Raw genomic sequence first — 16646 nt, 5'->3', positions numbered from 1 at the left:
GCCCCCACTCGCGCGGTGCCCGGGGCCCGAGAAGGGCGCACGGGGTGGGGCGCGTCGTCCGCCTGTCTTGCCCCCACCGCCTGCCCCCCTCACCCACTCCCCCACCCCTCCTCGCAGCATTTCCGTCCATGCCAGCCTTAGAAACGTGCCTGCGGCTTTGCTGGGGTTACACTTCTAATGCCATTAAAGCCACCAGGCGAGTTCGGGATTGTGACTCTGGTTTTGTTGTTAATAACCTATTTTGAAAAATCGAATGATTAAAACTACGGTAACTAGAGCTGAGGAACTGCCTGTTAGTACCTCTGCCCATTTCCTCATTAAAAAAAAAAATCAATATTCCAGCCCTCCCTCCCAGGATCCGCCCAGACCAGATAACCCTTTAGAAACTCGAGTTGTGACCGTCAGCGCCCCGCTTGGTGCCGGCTGCGGTTCCTTTAGCATTTTCCTTCTTCCTCCTCCCCCTTCTCAGAGTCCCTCTCCCAATCTCGTTTCCCCTCCCCCTCTTCCTCTCGCTCGCTTTTTTCTCCGAAACCCACTCTAATTGAGGCTCTGGGATTCCTCACGTGAGACGTTGATTTGTAGTTTGAACACGTGGCTCATTCAAAAAGCCGGACACACGGAGCGGATTTTTTCCGCCTCCTGCGCCTTCCTCCCTCCTCCTCCTCCTCCTCCTCTCCCCTCCCTCCTGCCAGTCACCCTTCTGGGTTTTTTATGGGGAGGCGGCGCCTGCCTCACGTAGTGTGATATTTTCACAGTCCGCTGGCCGAAGCCAAAGGGGTTGGGAAGGAAGAGACAAAAAGTAGTTTTTTCCCCTCCTCCTCCTCCTTTCTCTTGCTAATCCCGCCTCCTCCTAAGACTTAGGAAGACTGGTGGATGCGTTTGGGTTGTAGCTAGGCTTTTTCTTTTCTTTCTCTTTTAAAACACATCTAGACAAGGAAAAAACAAGCCTCGGATCTGATTTTTCACTCCTCGTTCTTGTGCTTGGTTCTTACTGTGTTTGTGTATTTTAAAGGCGAGAAGACGAGGGGAACAAAACCAGCTGGATCCATCCATCACCGTGGGTGGTTTTAATTTTTCGTTTTTCTCGTTATTTTTTTTTAAACAACCACTCTTCACAATGAACAAACTGTATATCGGAAACCTCAGCGAGAACGCCGCCCCCTCGGACCTAGAAAGTATCTTCAAGGACGCCAAGATCCCGGTGTCGGGACCCTTCCTGGTGAAGACTGGTTACGCGTTCGTGGACTGCCCGGACGAGAGCTGGGCCCTCAAGGCCATCGAGGCGCTTTCAGGTGGGCCCGGGCCTGGCCCCACCCGGGCTCTCGCCCCAGCCCTGCACCGCCCGCCCAGGCCCACCGGGTGGCTCCGCGGGCCCCAGGCCCGGCGCGCTGGGGGAGCGGGGGTGAGGCCTGAGCGCCCACACCCACGCGCGTGGGGGCCGGGGCTCTCCTCAGCTCCGGCTCCCACTCCGGCCCGCGGCTCTGCTTCCCCGGCCGGGGTTTGCTGGGTGAGGGCGGACGCGCTGTCAAGAAAGCCCCGGCGCTGGCTAAGGGGGGCGCGGGGCTGGGGGAGGCGCGCTCCCCCGGCGCCCCGCCCGGGCCCAGGCGCGTGCTCCAGGCCCCGGCACGCTGGGCCTCGGGGCCGAGCTAGAATGCCCGCCTGTGCCTCGTTCCTTCCTGCTTTCCTCGGTCGTTATTTACGGCGCTGTCTGTGCTGCGCCCCGAAACCCCCGGCCGTGGAGAACGGAAAGTGGCCTCGACCGTGCTGCCGAGTGAGACCGCGAGGCTGGTGCTTCGCACAGGCGGCCCCGCGCTTCCTCCCCACCCTGTGGGAGGAGAGAGTGTGTGCCCGGTTTCCCCGTTCCACCTCCCCTGGTCCGACGAGCGATAGGGGCAGGTGGGCGGGGGCGGCTGGTCGCCTGGAAGGGAGTCGCCGCCACGCACCGGCCGCCCGCCGCTCTCCGGGCCCTGGCGCGGGGCTGCGGCCTCCGGGTATGGCTCCGCCAGGGCGAGGGACGGTGCCGGGCGGAGCAGGACGCCCAGGGGGAAGGCTGCGTTGGGGTCCCCATGGGAGCCCCGTGCCTTTCGGCTTCCCTTTTAATCAATTCAGACGTGGTGCGGGCGCCTCGCCGTCCTTCGCGCCTGGTTCAGCCTGTGCCGAGCTGCGCCTCTGCCAGTTCTCCCGTTCGTGGTCTCCCCTGCCGTCCCCGACCCTTTCCCGCCACTCCCTGTCTTCCTCAAGCCCACCGCTGAGTGTTCCCGGCGGGTCTGGGCTGAAGCAGAGGGCAGGGCCAGGGCGCCCCCTCCTGAAGAAAGCCAGGGGAGCCCCCTGCCCCGAGTCTGCCCTGTGGAGCGTGTCCAGGGCGGTGAGAGGGTGGGCCGCGTCCCTCTTGCGGGCCTCGTGGTGTTGGTGGCCCCCAGGGGTGGGTGGGGGAGGCTTGGAGACTGGACTGATACCCAAGTAGTGGGCCCGCCAGCGGCCCCTGCTCCCCAACCATCTGCGAGTTAAATGCCCACGCCGCTCGAGGGGGTCGGCTTCTCCCTCCGCCTGGAGCCGCGTCCGGGCCTCGGGGGCCCTTCGAGGGCCTCAGGAGGCCATTTGTGTCGCCGCTTGGGCAGTGCGGGTCTTCGGGCAGGGAGAGCCGCTGAACTCGGCCGACCGTCTCACTTCTTGTGTGTCCGCAGGTAAAATAGAACTGCACGGGAAACCCATAGAAGTTGAGCACTCGGTCCCAAAAAGGCAAAGGTGAGCTGCTGCTTCTGTTTGCCCCGATTCTGTTCTCACTCCGTTATTGGGTGGAGAGACTCAGCTGAGAACTTCTTGTCCTCTGGTGCTTACCCCCTGCCGTGTGGCGTGGTGTTCCGGTCTTTTCTCCTTGCTTTTAAGTTTATGGCGGGGGTGTGTGTGTTGATGATGCTGGGCAGGAATTGAAAGCTTTTCTGTGGCCTCTGCCGCGGGATTATGGTTATTGGTTACAAAATCTCTCGAAAGCTCACAGCTGAATGTCCTCGGTCCGAGCGGGTCAAATTGCTCCTACGGGAAATGGGTCCCAACAAGCAGTTTGGGGGGTTTGCAGGGCTTGGGAAGCAGCGGATGATTCCCCCACCCCTCCAGGAGCAGGAGAGGCGAAAGCAGCTGCGGACACGCGGGGGTCCCTCCTTTCCTTCTCTGTCCGGGGTTGGGAGGCCGTGGGCGCGGCCGACTGGAGAGGAATTTGCCTCTGCCCTGTGAGCTCGCCAGGGGTATTGGAACGCGTGCGTAAACGCTGGGGCCTCTCTGGCCCAGAAGTGCCTTTGAGTCACTCCAAAGTTCTACAGGTTCCTGCAATCAGCACCTTTGTCTCCCCGCTTTCCACCCCACTACTCCTGGGTACATTTTTGCTTACAACCACCAAAAGATGAAGACAGGAAGATTCGTACTACTTAAGGAGGGGGATTTCTCGTCTCCGAGATCATGTGTGTAGTATGTCGCTTTACAGAATGTTTGTAGACTGTTTTAGCCTCTGAAGCATTTTGGAGACATGGCTCTTTCCCTTTTTCTTTTTCTTATGAAGCCTTGTGGAGCAGTGGAGACTCCTTTCCTTTCGCTAGAGCAGGCCGGATTCCGGCTCTATTTTTTTGTTTTGTTTTGTTTTTTAAAACCTTCAGCCAACTCACACCATAGGTTCCGGCTCTAACTGCAACTGGAAAGGCACTGCTCCCTCCCAGTCGCACCGGGGTGGGCCTCTAAGCCTTTCTGGATTTTGCATGGTGGGGTTAGGGTTTCTGCCTGCCCCTCTCCCATCCCCCCAGCTCCCAACCTGAGCCAAACAATAAGCCGAAAGTTAATTTAAATCAGGGCTGCGTGTATCTGGTTAGATATTGGTGAGAGAGTGTGTGCTGGAGAGCAGGAGGGTTTGCTATGCATTTCTCTGGTGCTGTGCAGAAATAGATGGCTACAAAACATCTCATCTGTATGCCTGTGTAGATTTCAGCTCTCTTCCCAGGCAAAGCATTTTCACAAATCTTGTTTTTAAGGATGAGTTGGTTTGGATTTTTCTTGTTCTCATACTTAAATTTCATTAAGATAATTGAAAGGGATTTGAGTGACCTGATAGATTTAGTTCTAGTTGGGAATTTTGGTAGGGGTCACATGATTTTCATATAAATTGAGCTTGGTTTAACAAGAATTGAAAATCGAGGGAGAAGTCATATTCCCGTAAAAAGAAGCTTAAAGCCATAGCCTGAATTGGTTAGGAAAAAAACATAAGCCCATTTTACAAATTCTAATTGTTATTATGTTTGGTCAGTATGTCTTAATTTTGTTAAAATGTTGAATAAATAAGCAAATGGTTGTGCCTCAAGGACTGGCATTTTAACATTTGAGAGAGTTTCTAAATTTAAAAATGAAATGTTTTGGATTTTTACAATTCATCGAGCTACATGTAAATACAGATTACTGTGCCTTCCCCTGCTGCTTTGCTTTTGCTAACCGATGGGAATTTCTCCCCAGGTGTAGGGGATTAATTTAAAAACATTACCTGTTAACAACTGCCTGTTTTATTCTTAAAGGCTTTTGCTTAGTCCAAAAGCATATATATACTTAGTTACTTGTTACTTTATAATAAACAGGAGTTCCTCTTTAGGAAAGCACATAAGGTAAGATGTCACCAGTGACAGCAAGTATTTATCAATGTATCTTCAGTTTATTAACAATGTAGATTAAATTTTCAAGTTCATTTTTCAAGTTCATTTTTAACAATGTAAATTGAATTTTCAAGTTCATTAAAATGCTCAGGATTTTAAATGATACAGTACTATCTTACTAACAAAGTAAACAGGGATGAGAACATTGGAGATTTTTTTTACTGATAGAACAATCATGTTCCTTGCTTGTGTTGAAATGTCTTAAAAGTAGAGCCTTTGGCCGGGCGCAGTGGCTCACGCCTGTAATCCCAGCACTTTGGGAGGCCAAGGTGGGTGGATCGCCTGAGGTCAGGAGTTCGAGACCAGCCTGGTCAACATGGTGAAACCCCATCTCTACTAAAAATACAAAAATTAGCTGGGCATGGTAGCAGGTGCCTGTAATCCCACCCAGCTACTCGGGAGGCTGAGGCAGGAGAATTGCTTGAACTGGGGAGCTGGAGGTTGCAGTGAGCCATTGTGCCACTTCACTCCAGCCTGAACAAGAGCGTGAAACTCTACCTTAAAAAAAAAAAAAAAAACCTTTTTTCTCTGCCTCTGGAAATCTATATTACAGTTATTTTAACTGACCCTTGGAGCTGTGATGCAGTTTCCCATATCTGGACTGTTCCACCATTTTCATAGGCTCTGGAAGCGGGCAGAGAAGGCATCAGGGTGACCACATGCCCAGCACCTAAGGGAAGGTCAAGAGGTTGTACTGACTGATGGGGGTTGCTCTGATAGTTGAATGCCACAAACCAATCCTTGCCAAGCCTGCTGGACTTTAGGGTGGAGTTCTTTCTGCTTAGCAGTCATTTCATTCCATCCCATCATCATGTGGGCATCTGAGGCAGGCACACCCACATGTGCAGCAGTGACCTTTATACTTGATATACAAGGCATGTCAGGAACCTGGTGCTGGAGAATGCACGCTGAGATGGATGAATGGGCTTGCGCTGACTAAACAGGGGAGCAGGCCCAGGAGGTGATTGGAGGCTTGGCAGGCTGGCCTGGCTTTGACTTCCAGTGGAGCTTGAGGGGGGACCCTTTCAGGAAGGAGTAAGGTTGAATTTGGTTCAGACCAAGCTTAGCTCCCAATTACTGAGGTCTCAAGGGAATGTGGAAGGAATGTGGCTTTTCTGCATTCAGATACCCCTCAGTTGGGGAAGATTATAGCAGTTACTTTACAGACATTGAAGTCTCCTGCAGCTGGACTAAAGAGAAGATTGCATTGGATATCTGTGATAGTGTTGCACTCTCTATTCTAAATATAAAAGATACAGAACATGAAGACTTTGACTCCGAAGTATAGGCTCAACTTTTTTCCCTCCACCTTGGAAGTAAGGGTGGGTGTGGAAAATAGTTGGTACTTGGAAATGTTGTAGCTGAGTTTGGTTGGAAGAGCTGCTGGTATCCTGTGGGGCTTTGTTTGTGCCCCTATGTGATTATGTAAATAGCACTGATGTCCTTTTTTGTTATGTTGTGGGCTGTTGGGCATGGGAGAGGGAAGAGGAAAATTGCTGACACTGGGGAACTGAGAGGATGGTGGTTTTAGTTCAATTTCCATTACTTTTTAAAATTATGAAAATAATTTTTCATATGTTCAGTTTTTTAGAACCTAACCTTTTTGTTGTTGTTGCTGCCTCCTATGTGATGAAGAACCTAAGCATATTTTTATTAAACTTCCTCATGATTTAGCTGTTGGCATTGTTTAGGATTATGTGTAGGAAAAAATACATTTGAAGAAAGGAGAAAAAAATAATAGGATATTATAGTTAATATTTTTCTAGGCAGGATCCTTTACCTTTTTCTTCCTTTCAGGGTAGGATTTTTTTTATTTTTATTTTTATTTTATTTTATTTTTTTAAGATGGAGTCTCGCTCTGTTGCCCAGGCTGGAGTGCAGTGGCACGATCTCGGCTCACTGCAACCTCTGCCTCCCAGGTTCAAGCGATCCTTCTGCCTCAGCCCTCCAAGTAGCTGGGATTACAGGCATGCGCCACCATGCCTGGCTAATTTAGAGTAAGATCTTTTAAAACAGACTGTGGTGCCTAAGCTCAAACGTTCTTTTTTGTTTCCTTAAAAAAGAAAACAGTGATAGTTGCCCAACACTATGAATGTATTTAACACCATTGAATTGTACTCTTAAAAGTGATTAAGATGGCAAATTTTATGTGTATTTACCACAGTAAAAGTGGGGGGAAATGCAAAAAAGAAAGTGAAGAACTTATTTCCATATTAGTCTTGTGTTTAAAATGTAAATGGAATAGAACCCAATGTAAAGTCATTGGGGTTTTAAATGTAACTTACTTTAAGTGGCTATTTAAAAGCTAGTGTTGCATTTTAATAGGTGTTAAGGATAGGATAGGCTAGTGTCATGACCAGCAACGTGCCCATTAGCCAGGGCACATGACCCTTCAATGCTGCCTCCGACTTCAAAGTCTTAGGACAGCAAAAGCTGTTTTTAATGTAGAACGTTTAAACACAGGTACAAATAGCAGTGGTACTCCTTCCTTATCAGTGTATGGCTTAGGTGAATCTTGTGATTCGGGAAAGTTTCTCACACATGCAGAGACTTGAGGTTCTGAATGTTAGGAAACTTTCTTGGCTGGTTAAATAATTATAAACTAGGTTATCTTTCAAGTGCTCAGTTTAAGATCAGTGTGGGATTGCCTAAGTGGTTGTAGCTGAAAAGATGTTTTTTCCTAATTTCATATTTTCTCAAAACAAATTCAGAGATCTTGAAAGATTTCTTACTTTGGTTTTAATAAGAGTTTAAAAAAATTAGATGCATGTTGATAAGTAGCTTCTACTGTATGGCTGTCCACAGTAACTCTGAGGAAGATGTTACGGAAACATGACATGTGCCAGGAGCCAGTGGAAATCGAGAATCTTGGCTTCTGTTTCTGGCTTTCCTTTTGATTTGTGTGATCAGTTACATTCTCTTTTCAGGCCAGATGCCATTATGATAAACTACAAGGGGTATATAGTATTTTGTTCTGAGGTTTTGCCATTGTGCTCAAAATAAATAGGTTATCAGCTAAGGCTTAAAAATATCTTTTGGAATTACAGAGATCTGGGGTTTTTCCTGTAAGGAGCTTGACTTAAATTTTTTTTCTGTAGCTCTGTTGTTTTTGCCTGTGTACCTCTTTCATGCAGTTAGCAAGGGGGAAATGATCTTTGCCACGCTTTGAAACTATTATGAGCGACACAAGTTTAGTTAATGTGTGGTTATAGGATTGGGATTTTGTATTAAAGTGAAGCTGTCAAACTACCTTCATGTATTTGAAGTGACTCCATTATAATTGTTTTTAGCAGCATCCAGGCAGCAACTTTTCTAGCAATAACTAATTTTTGGAAGGTGTGAGTTATCCATTCAGTAACTCTGGTGGTTGGTTTGGTCTGGGAGGAAGGAGAGGCGGAAAGACGAGATGGTTAGCTGTGCTATTCTTAGCTGAGTTTCCTTTATCAACTGTTGCCTCTGATTCAAGCTTCCAGAGTCATAAGACAGGAGGTGGCAGTGTGGTAGCAATGACCAAGGGGTAGGATTGGTATTCTTAGTTAAGATCTCAGCCCCATAAATCTGATGTTACAAATTGGCTTGGATTGCCAGAATTTTGCTTGAAGGCTGGTGGCAAGCATACATAGTTTTGAGTGTTCCATTAAAATTAAGGGTGTAATTTATCATGGTCTGAAATTGCTGTTTGGCAAGTATTCAGTATTGGTAAATAAACACAGTTCTAAATATTGACATATTCTGTGAATTTTGTTGCCCTGAAGGGGACTACATACTACATAAACTATAGATATTTTAGAGAATTATCCTGAGACCATATAACTTGATTAGGAAATAGTTTAAAGTTATTGTAGAAATATCCTTGGGCCAGGCGAGGTGGCTCACGCCTGTAATCCCAGCACTTTGGGAGGCCGAGGCGGGTGGATCACGAGGTCAGGAGATCGAGACCATCCTGGCTAACACGGTGAAACCCCGTCTCTACTAAAAATACAAAAAAATTAACCGGGCTTGGTGGCGGGCGCCTTTAGTCCCAGCTACGGGGGAGGCTGAGGCAGGAGAATGGCGTGAACCTGGGAGGCGGAGCTTACAGTGAGCTGAGATCGCGCTACTGCACTCCAGCCTGGGTGACAGAGCAAGACTCCGTCTCAAAAAAAAAAAAAAAAAAAATATATATATATATATATATTCTTAGAGGAATCTATTGAACTATAAGCTGAAAGGAGCCTAAGTCTTTAGAATGCCTGGCATTATTGCATTATTATTAGTTGTTTAGGGAGCTGATTCTATTGTGGTTATGGTATATCAGTTATCTATTGCTGCATAAACAAACCACCCCAAAACTTAGTGGCTCAGAACAATTTATTCTTTCTCATTCTGTGTCTGTTAGGTGGTGGTTTCTGATCCACATGTGCCACTCAGGTCCATTACTAAACTGGGCTAAAAGGACCAGGGAATCTTTGCTGATGTAACTGGCCGTCCTTGTAACCTTTCTCCAAATGATATTGTTCAGAAGAAGCTGGAGATTTTTTTTCCTGGCAGAGTTGACTGATCTTACCCTAAGTGAAAATGGAAGCTGCTAGTCTTCTTAAAGGCTGGGCTCAGAATTGGCACATTACTTCTGTCACATTCTATTGATTAAGGCAAGTCATCAGGTCAGCTCAGATTCAGGGGAGATACGGAAATAGACTCCATCTTTAGTTGGTAGAGTGGCATGCATGTACCGAGAGAGGAATTGATGGTGGCTATCTTTGTATGTCATCTTCCACAAATTGAAGGAAGGGTGGAGTAGTGGTTTCAAAATGCTTGCAACAGAAAATACCTGAAAATTGCATTTAGCACAGTTGTAATATTCTGGCAGGAGATGATGTGTTACTAGCTTTGGAGGTAATGAGTAGTGGCTATTCTCTGTATAGCTGTAAGGAACAGCCAACAGGATTTGCTGATGGATTAGCTGAGGAGTATCAGAAAAGTGAAGAATTGCAAGATTTTTTGGCCAGAGCAACTGGGTGGAAGATGGTGCCATTTACCAAAATGGAGAATACTGGGAGAGGAGCAGATTCTTGGGTAGAAAATAGGAACTTTGGTTTTGATATGGTGTTTCTAATACTTACTAGAAATTTAAGTGAAGAAGGTTAGTAGGCAGATATATCAATTTGGAGCTCAGGGGGAGATGGGACATAGAAGTGACATTTGGAGACTTCATTAGCTTGTGGCATTTGAAACCTTGGAATTGGACATGATCATCAAGGGACTGAGCCTATGGCTGTAGGATGAAGGAAAGACCAGCAAAGGAGGGTGAGGAAGGACAGTAAAGTAGAAGAAAGCAAGCAGGGCAAACTGTTTCTGGGAGATAAATGAAGAAAGCCTTTGGAGTAGGAGGGTGTAATCAGCTGTGTAGAATACCACCGAGAGTGATGTAGATGGATGAATAAGTGAGTGGGGGTGGTGTTAAATCTCGGCCTGGCTCTGCTGTAAATAGAAGGAGAACGATTTACAAATTTTGGAGCAACCTGGGATGTAACCTTTCTTTCAGAATTCATTTATTCAATTTTTGTTCACTTTCTTAGTTTTTTATTTATTTATTTTTTTGAGATAGAATCTTGCTCTGTTGCCAGGCTGGAGTACAGTGGTACAATCTTGGCTCACTGCAGCCTCCGCCTGCCGGGTTCAAGAGGTCCTCCTGCCACAGCCTCCCAAGTAGCTGGGACTACAGGTGCGCACCACCATGCCCAGTTGATTTTTGTAGTTTTTAGTAGAGGCAGGGTTTCACCATGTTGGCCAGAATGGTCTTGAACCCCTGACCTCAGGTGATCCACCTGTCTCGGCCTCCCAAAGTGTTGGGATTACAGGCGTGAGCCACTGTGCCTGGCATTTTCTTAGTTTCTAGAAATATCTGAGTACTTATGTATCTGTTAGAGATGGAAGAATCTCCTTAGTAGATCCTCTGACTCAATGGACAAGGCTTGTCTGTGACAAATGACGATTGATCTACTCTTTTTTTTTTTTTGAGATGGAGTTTCACTCTTGTCACCCAGGCTGGAGTGCAGTGGTGATCTTGGCTCACTTGCAACCTCTGCCTCCTGAGTTCAAGTGATTCTCCTGCTTCAGCCTCTTGAGTAGCTGGGATTACAGGCACCCACCACCATGCCTGGCTGATTTTTTTTGTATATTTAGTAGAGACAGGGTTTCACCATGTTAGCCAGGCTGGTCTTGAACTCATAACTTCAGGTAATCTGCCCACCTCAGCCTCCCAAAGTGCTGGGACTACCGCTCCTGGCCAGTTGATCTACTCTTGCACTTTTTTAACATTTCTGGTGAGTGTGAGCTCACTTTCGTTTTTGGTTTTTTTTTTTTTTTGAGGCAGGATCTCGCACGGTTGCCCAGGCTGGAGTGCAGTGATCACAGGTGTAGACTACAGGCACCTACAGGCACATGCCTCCTCGTCTGGCTAATTTTTTTTTTAATTTTTAGTAGAGACGATGTCTTGCTGTGTTACTTAGGTTAGTCTTGAACTCCTTGGCTCAAGCAGTCCTCCCACTTTGGGCTCCCAAAGTGCTGGGATTACAGACGTGAACTACTGTGCCTGGCCTTCACTTTCTTACAAATTCATTCTGCTTTCTTATTAACATAACATTGGGAAAATTGTCTGAACCTATCTTAGGTTCCAAAAGAGTGTAGACCAAGTCCAGTTCTTCTTTTTTTTTCGAGTCAGAATCTCACTTTGTTGCCCAGGCTGAAGTGCAATGGTATGATCTCAGCTCACTGCAACCTCCTCCTCTCAGGTTCAAGTGATTTTCCTGCCTCAGCCTCCCGAGTAACTGAGATTACAGGCGCACACCACCACACCCAGCTAATTTTTGTATTTTTAGTAGAGATGGGGTTTCACCATGTTGGCCAGGCTGGTCTCGAACTCCTGACCTTGTGATTTGCCCACCTCGGCCTCCCAAAGTGCTGGAATTACAGGCTTGAGTCACCGCACCTGGCCCCAAGTCCAGTTCTTCCAAATGTTGGTCTAAATGCGTGATTTGACAAGCAGAGGTTGAAACTGTTGGCCAAAACGTTTATGGATATCATGAGCCAGGTTTAAAATACCTTTACCTGGTTATTTTAGGACACTGGCATAAATTAAGTATTCCTTCCATTTTGTTCATTAAACTTTTGCTAAAAGAAATAGAAGAAATCTTTTGGGAGGAGCTAAATTCCCTCATTTTTACATTTAAAAAAATCTGGTCCTTGGTAAAGTAGCATGTTTCCCCAATTATGAATCCTGTCTTTGGTCACAATAGTGACCAAAACTATTAATCAAAAACTGGGTGATATGTTAGATCAGTTGATTTTGAGATAGGGGACTTGTTCTGAATAACTCCTTTGGAGACTTTTCTGCTGTCTATGCAAGTCCTTTGATCAATAGAGTACTACTTCCAGGATGTATTTAAATATTATAAGAAAGGAAAACTAATAAAAATGAGATAGCACAATAGATGCTTTACCAAAGGATTCTCCATAGAACCCTGGGAGAAGCAACCTGCCTGAGGCCCTCCAGATAATCACGGGAACCCATTGCCAGGTGCTGCAACTCTGCCTGACTTCATCGCTCCCATTTAAGTTGTCCAAATCCTCAAAGTAGCTTGCACAGGAGCCCAGTCATGTTTGCAGTGGCAAGTCAGAGCAGAGATGTCCTATTTCTTGCCTTCTCTAAGTACAGAAATCCTGTTTGGCTTTTTTGAAGGGTTGATTTATCTTCTTTATTTAGGAAAAAGACTAGTATACAGGTAGTCTGTGCCCCAGGGCTTATTATAGAATAAAAACATGGATATCCTGTTTTAAGACAGAAAAATGAGACTTTTTTTGTTTCAATGTGCTTTTTAGTAGCTTCATCTTAATATAAGTGGCTTGCGGAGAAGTTGGAGAGGGGCCTAAGGAGATAGGAGGTTAGAGCAGAGGGCATGGGGAGGTAGATGTCACGGCTTTGTCTCAGGAGGCTGATTGTGTTTCCTGGAGATATGTTCTTAGATTGCAAGAGGTAGAGGTATCTGGAGTGGAGTCCACGGTGTCTGTCTGTCTCAGCTTGTTAGCAAGTTTTGTATGACCCTGACTTACAGAAAAAAATGTCTTGAATGTGAGATACTGCTGAGGAACAGGAGAGTAGGAAGGAGAAACTATGCTGAAACCTCTCGATGAGGAGACTGGTTGCTTGCCACATGTGTCTTTGTTGAACTGAAGGGAAAAGCCAGGAGGATGTGGGATATGAGGTCTAGATCTGGGCTTGTTTTGTGGGATATGAGGTCTAGATCTGGGCTTGATTTCCAGCTCCACTTACTAAATGCATGCTGTAGCTTGAGGATGAGGAATTTGAGGTCTTGGGAAGTTAGAATGGACATGATGCTTCATAGGATCCTGTTGGACAATGTGTGTAAAGGATGAATACAACGTCACGCAATAGTCATTCCAATGGAAGCCGTTGTATTTTTCTCCTTGAGATTCAGATGGGGAAGCTGGATGGATGTAAATAGATTTGATGGTGATAACAGAAACATGGAAGATCTTTGTTCTCTTTTGGGATGTGGACTCAAGTAATAATCTGCGGGTGGTGTGTTTTTAATTTACAATGAGCATGTATTACCTTTTTTGTTCAGATACAACATAGATACAACAGATTGTATAAATATTAAACAGGTTGATAATTTTTACATATGTGCACGTTCAGATTAATTCAAAATACATAAAATGTGGAAAATGTTTTTCAATCCTCACTCTCTCTAGTAGTTCCCAGGGCTTGCTTACACTCGTTGCTGAATATATTTTCTAGAAGCTCTATGCATGTGTCCACAAACATCTTTGAATATAGTAATGAAATCATACTGTTTATAATTTGTGCTTTTACTAAATAATGTATCCTGAAGAATCTTCAATGTAGGTACAAATAGTTCTCTTTTTTAACCAACAGATGCATTGTTCAGCATAGGTGTGCAATAATTTAGCCATCATTTTCATAGTAACTTTATTCAAGTGTACCTACGTGTATGCCATCAGACTTCTTGTTGAGAAGTTTAAAAAATTTTTTTTTTTTTTTTGAAACAGGGTCTTGGTCTCGCCCAGGCTGGAGTGCAGTGGCGCGATCTCTGCTCACTGAAACCTCCACCTGCCGGGTTCAAGGGATTCTCATGCTTCAGCCTCCTGAGCAGCTGGGATTACAGGTGTGTGCCACCACACCCGGCTAATTTTTGTATTTTTTGGTAGAGACGGAGTTTTGCCATGTTGGCCAGGCTGGTCTCGAACTCCTGACCTCAAGTGATCCTCCTGCCTTAGCCTCCCAAAGTGCTGGGAGTACTGAGTGAGTCATCGCACTCAGCCCCTGGTTGAGAATTTTTATAACGTAAATTCTTAAACTGGGAATTGTTATGTCAAAAGATGTGGACATTTAAATTTGAAAGCTCTCTGAAAAACCTAAAACTAAATTTCTTCTTTGTTTTTGTTTTTGTTTTTTGAGACGGAGTCTTGCTCTGTCGACTGGGCTGGAGTGCAGTGGCGCGATCTTGGCTCACTGCAACCTCCGCCTCCCAGTTTCAAGGGATTCTCCTGCCTCAGCCTCCCGAGTAGCTGCGACTATGGGCGCGTGCCACTACGCCCAGCTAATTTTTGTATTTTTAGTATAGACGGGGTTCACCATATTGGTTGGCCAGGATGGTCTCGATCTCGACCTCGTGATCCCCTCGCCGCGGCCTCCCAAAGTGCTGGGATTACGGGCGTGAGCCACTGCGCCTGGCCTCAAAACTAAATTTCTTATGTTGACATAATTAGTTATAAGTTTGACAACAAAGAGCTTCTTTCAATGAAGTGTGCAGTGAGACCGTTTGAGTAAGAACTGTCTCATCAAACATGGAGGACTATATAATTGTAGGAACACACTCTTCTACCATGGATGTGCTAACTCTGACAAGTCTTTGCCCATTTCATTTGTGCCCCTTGTATATAAAAATTAAGTAAAAAGCTGTAAAGCTGAAGTTCTGATACCTTATAGCTAAGATGTCTAGGACTCATGCTCTCCCGTACTTAGCACCTTAAATTTTGCATCCTACTTCAGAAACTAACAGTAGTTTCTTGCGGAGGAAACTTCAAGAAGGTCCACATTTTGAGGAGGAATTTGATTAAGAATTAGCTTCCAAAAGAAGGTGCTACCCAGCTTTTGGTCCTAGCAGGGCAGATAATGAGAGAATCTAGTTAAGAGAACCTGTGGTAATAGTGGTTAAAAAACAACAAAAAGAATGCTGGTTGAAAAGTGACTGAGCTCTCCCCAGATGTCTTTTTTTTTTCCAGCTGGTTTTGCAAAAAATGGAGAAGCTCTTGCTCTTTCTTTGGAGAGTTAAGTGCAGTTGAAATTTTTAGTTTCTGTATTTCTTGTATGCGAGTTTACCTATTTTTGCATTTTTTGAGTTTCTGAAATGACTTAATATCTTATGTAAATTTTTAGTTTAACAAGCATAGATTAAGTGCCTGTGCTCATAGTTGATTCTATGCTAGGTTTCAGGGGCTAGAAAGAAGAGTAAGACCCGGCCGGGCGCAGTGGCTCATGCCTGTAATCCCAGCACTTTCGGAGCCCGAGGCGGGTGGATCACGAGATCAGGAGATTGAGACCATCCTGGCTAATACAGTGAAACCCCGTCTCTACTAAAAATACAAAAAATTATCCGGGCGTTGTGGCGGGCGCCTGTAGTCCCAGTTACTCAGGAGGCTGAGGCAGGAGAGTGGCTCGAATCCGGGAGGCGGAGCTTGCAGTGAGTCGAGATCGCGCCACCGCACTCCAGCCTGGGCAACAGAGGGAGACTCCGTCTCCAAAAAAAAAAGTAGTAAGACCCTTGTCCTGAAGAAAGACATGGAGTACAGTGGCTTTCACTTTGTTCTGTCTGATTTCCTGGGTGACAGTCTTTTTATTTTTCAACAGTAATGGTGGTTCACTGTGGCAGTGATCCTAAAGGTGGGTTAAAATCTCTCCAAGTAAAGAGAAGTTGTCAATATGTCATAGGGTATATGTGAGATGCCCCAGAACATAGGAGGAGGGGGCATTATTAGGCTTAGCCTGGTTGTTACCAGTGAGAAATACATTCAGAGAGGGATGTGAAAATAGGCAGAGGCTAATAACCGTGTGCACCCAGGAGGGAAGAGGCAGAAGGGACAGCAGGAGCCACGTCATGTAAGTGTGAAACATCCTGGGGTGTGTGTGGGAACTACAAGCTGTTTGAGATTAAAGAGGCTGGAGTGTGAGGCAGGATGGTGATTGAGGCTGAGCGGAGAGGGCAGCTAGAGCAGCCTGCGTGCGTGATGGAGTGACTGCATTATTCTCATTCTTCATGTGTTTGACTTTAGGAGCTAAGTAGTTTAGTTCATGCCATTTAGCAAATGCTGATTTGGGATTATCATGGAAGACTGATGCCTAGGTTAATTTTGGAAAATGCTCACCAGAGATCCCACTGAACTTTTGCCTCTTCAGTACTTTATAAGCATGGGTCTGGCTATGCTCCCAAAACATTTCATGGAGTTCACAGCTGTTCTTAGGGTATCCTCTGACAGGGTAATTAAGGCAAATTGTGATACAGGACTAGAATCTTATAATAAGGTTGACTGAGCCCATGTAATTTTTTTAAGGTTAGCTGTGGCAAGACAATCAATGGTGCTGGTTAAAGCTCCCGGTATTGTATGATTTTTGTTAAAGACATCCCAAGTGATGTAATGAACCTTTGGAGAAAAATGTGATAGACACTTCTGTGTGCACGTACTACTACCTAAAGTTGGGGACAGCAGTACAGCACAGTGGTAAGGGTGGGCCAGTGGCATCTTGCTTGGAGCTACACAGGCCTCAGTAGGAACCTTTGCTTAGCCCTGTGATCTTGTGCAAACTGATTAAACTCTGAGATTTCTGTTTTTAAAATCTGTAAATGAGGGTAATAAGACCTATGGCAGAGGGTTGTTGGG

General features: G+C 45.8%; 1 protein-coding gene across 4 annotated transcripts in view; it reads left to right on the top strand.

The window, feature by feature from the left end:
- The first annotated feature begins 400 nt into the window (after window positions 1–400).
- Window positions 401–16646, top strand: part of IGF2BP3 (insulin like growth factor 2 mRNA binding protein 3) — a 153724-nt gene continuing 137478 nt past the window's right edge. Inside the window, exons 1-2 of one of the 4 annotated variants that reach the window (XM_001157593.7) lie at window positions 401–1292; window positions 2685–2745. In XM_001157593.7, the coding sequence (XP_001157593.1) occupies window positions 1118–1292; window positions 2685–2745 (236 nt within the window). In that variant the 5' untranslated portion in view covers window positions 401–1117. The other 3 variants (XM_016957164.4, XM_063814126.1, XM_063814125.1) reach the window with 3 other exon arrangements.

Source organism: Pan troglodytes, chromosome 6 (genome assembly GCF_028858775.2).
Source record: "Pan troglodytes isolate AG18354 chromosome 6, NHGRI_mPanTro3-v2.0_pri, whole genome shotgun sequence".
NCBI lineage: Eukaryota > Metazoa > Chordata > Mammalia > Primates > Hominidae > Pan > Pan troglodytes.
This window is presented reverse-complemented; position numbering and strand designations above follow the sequence as displayed.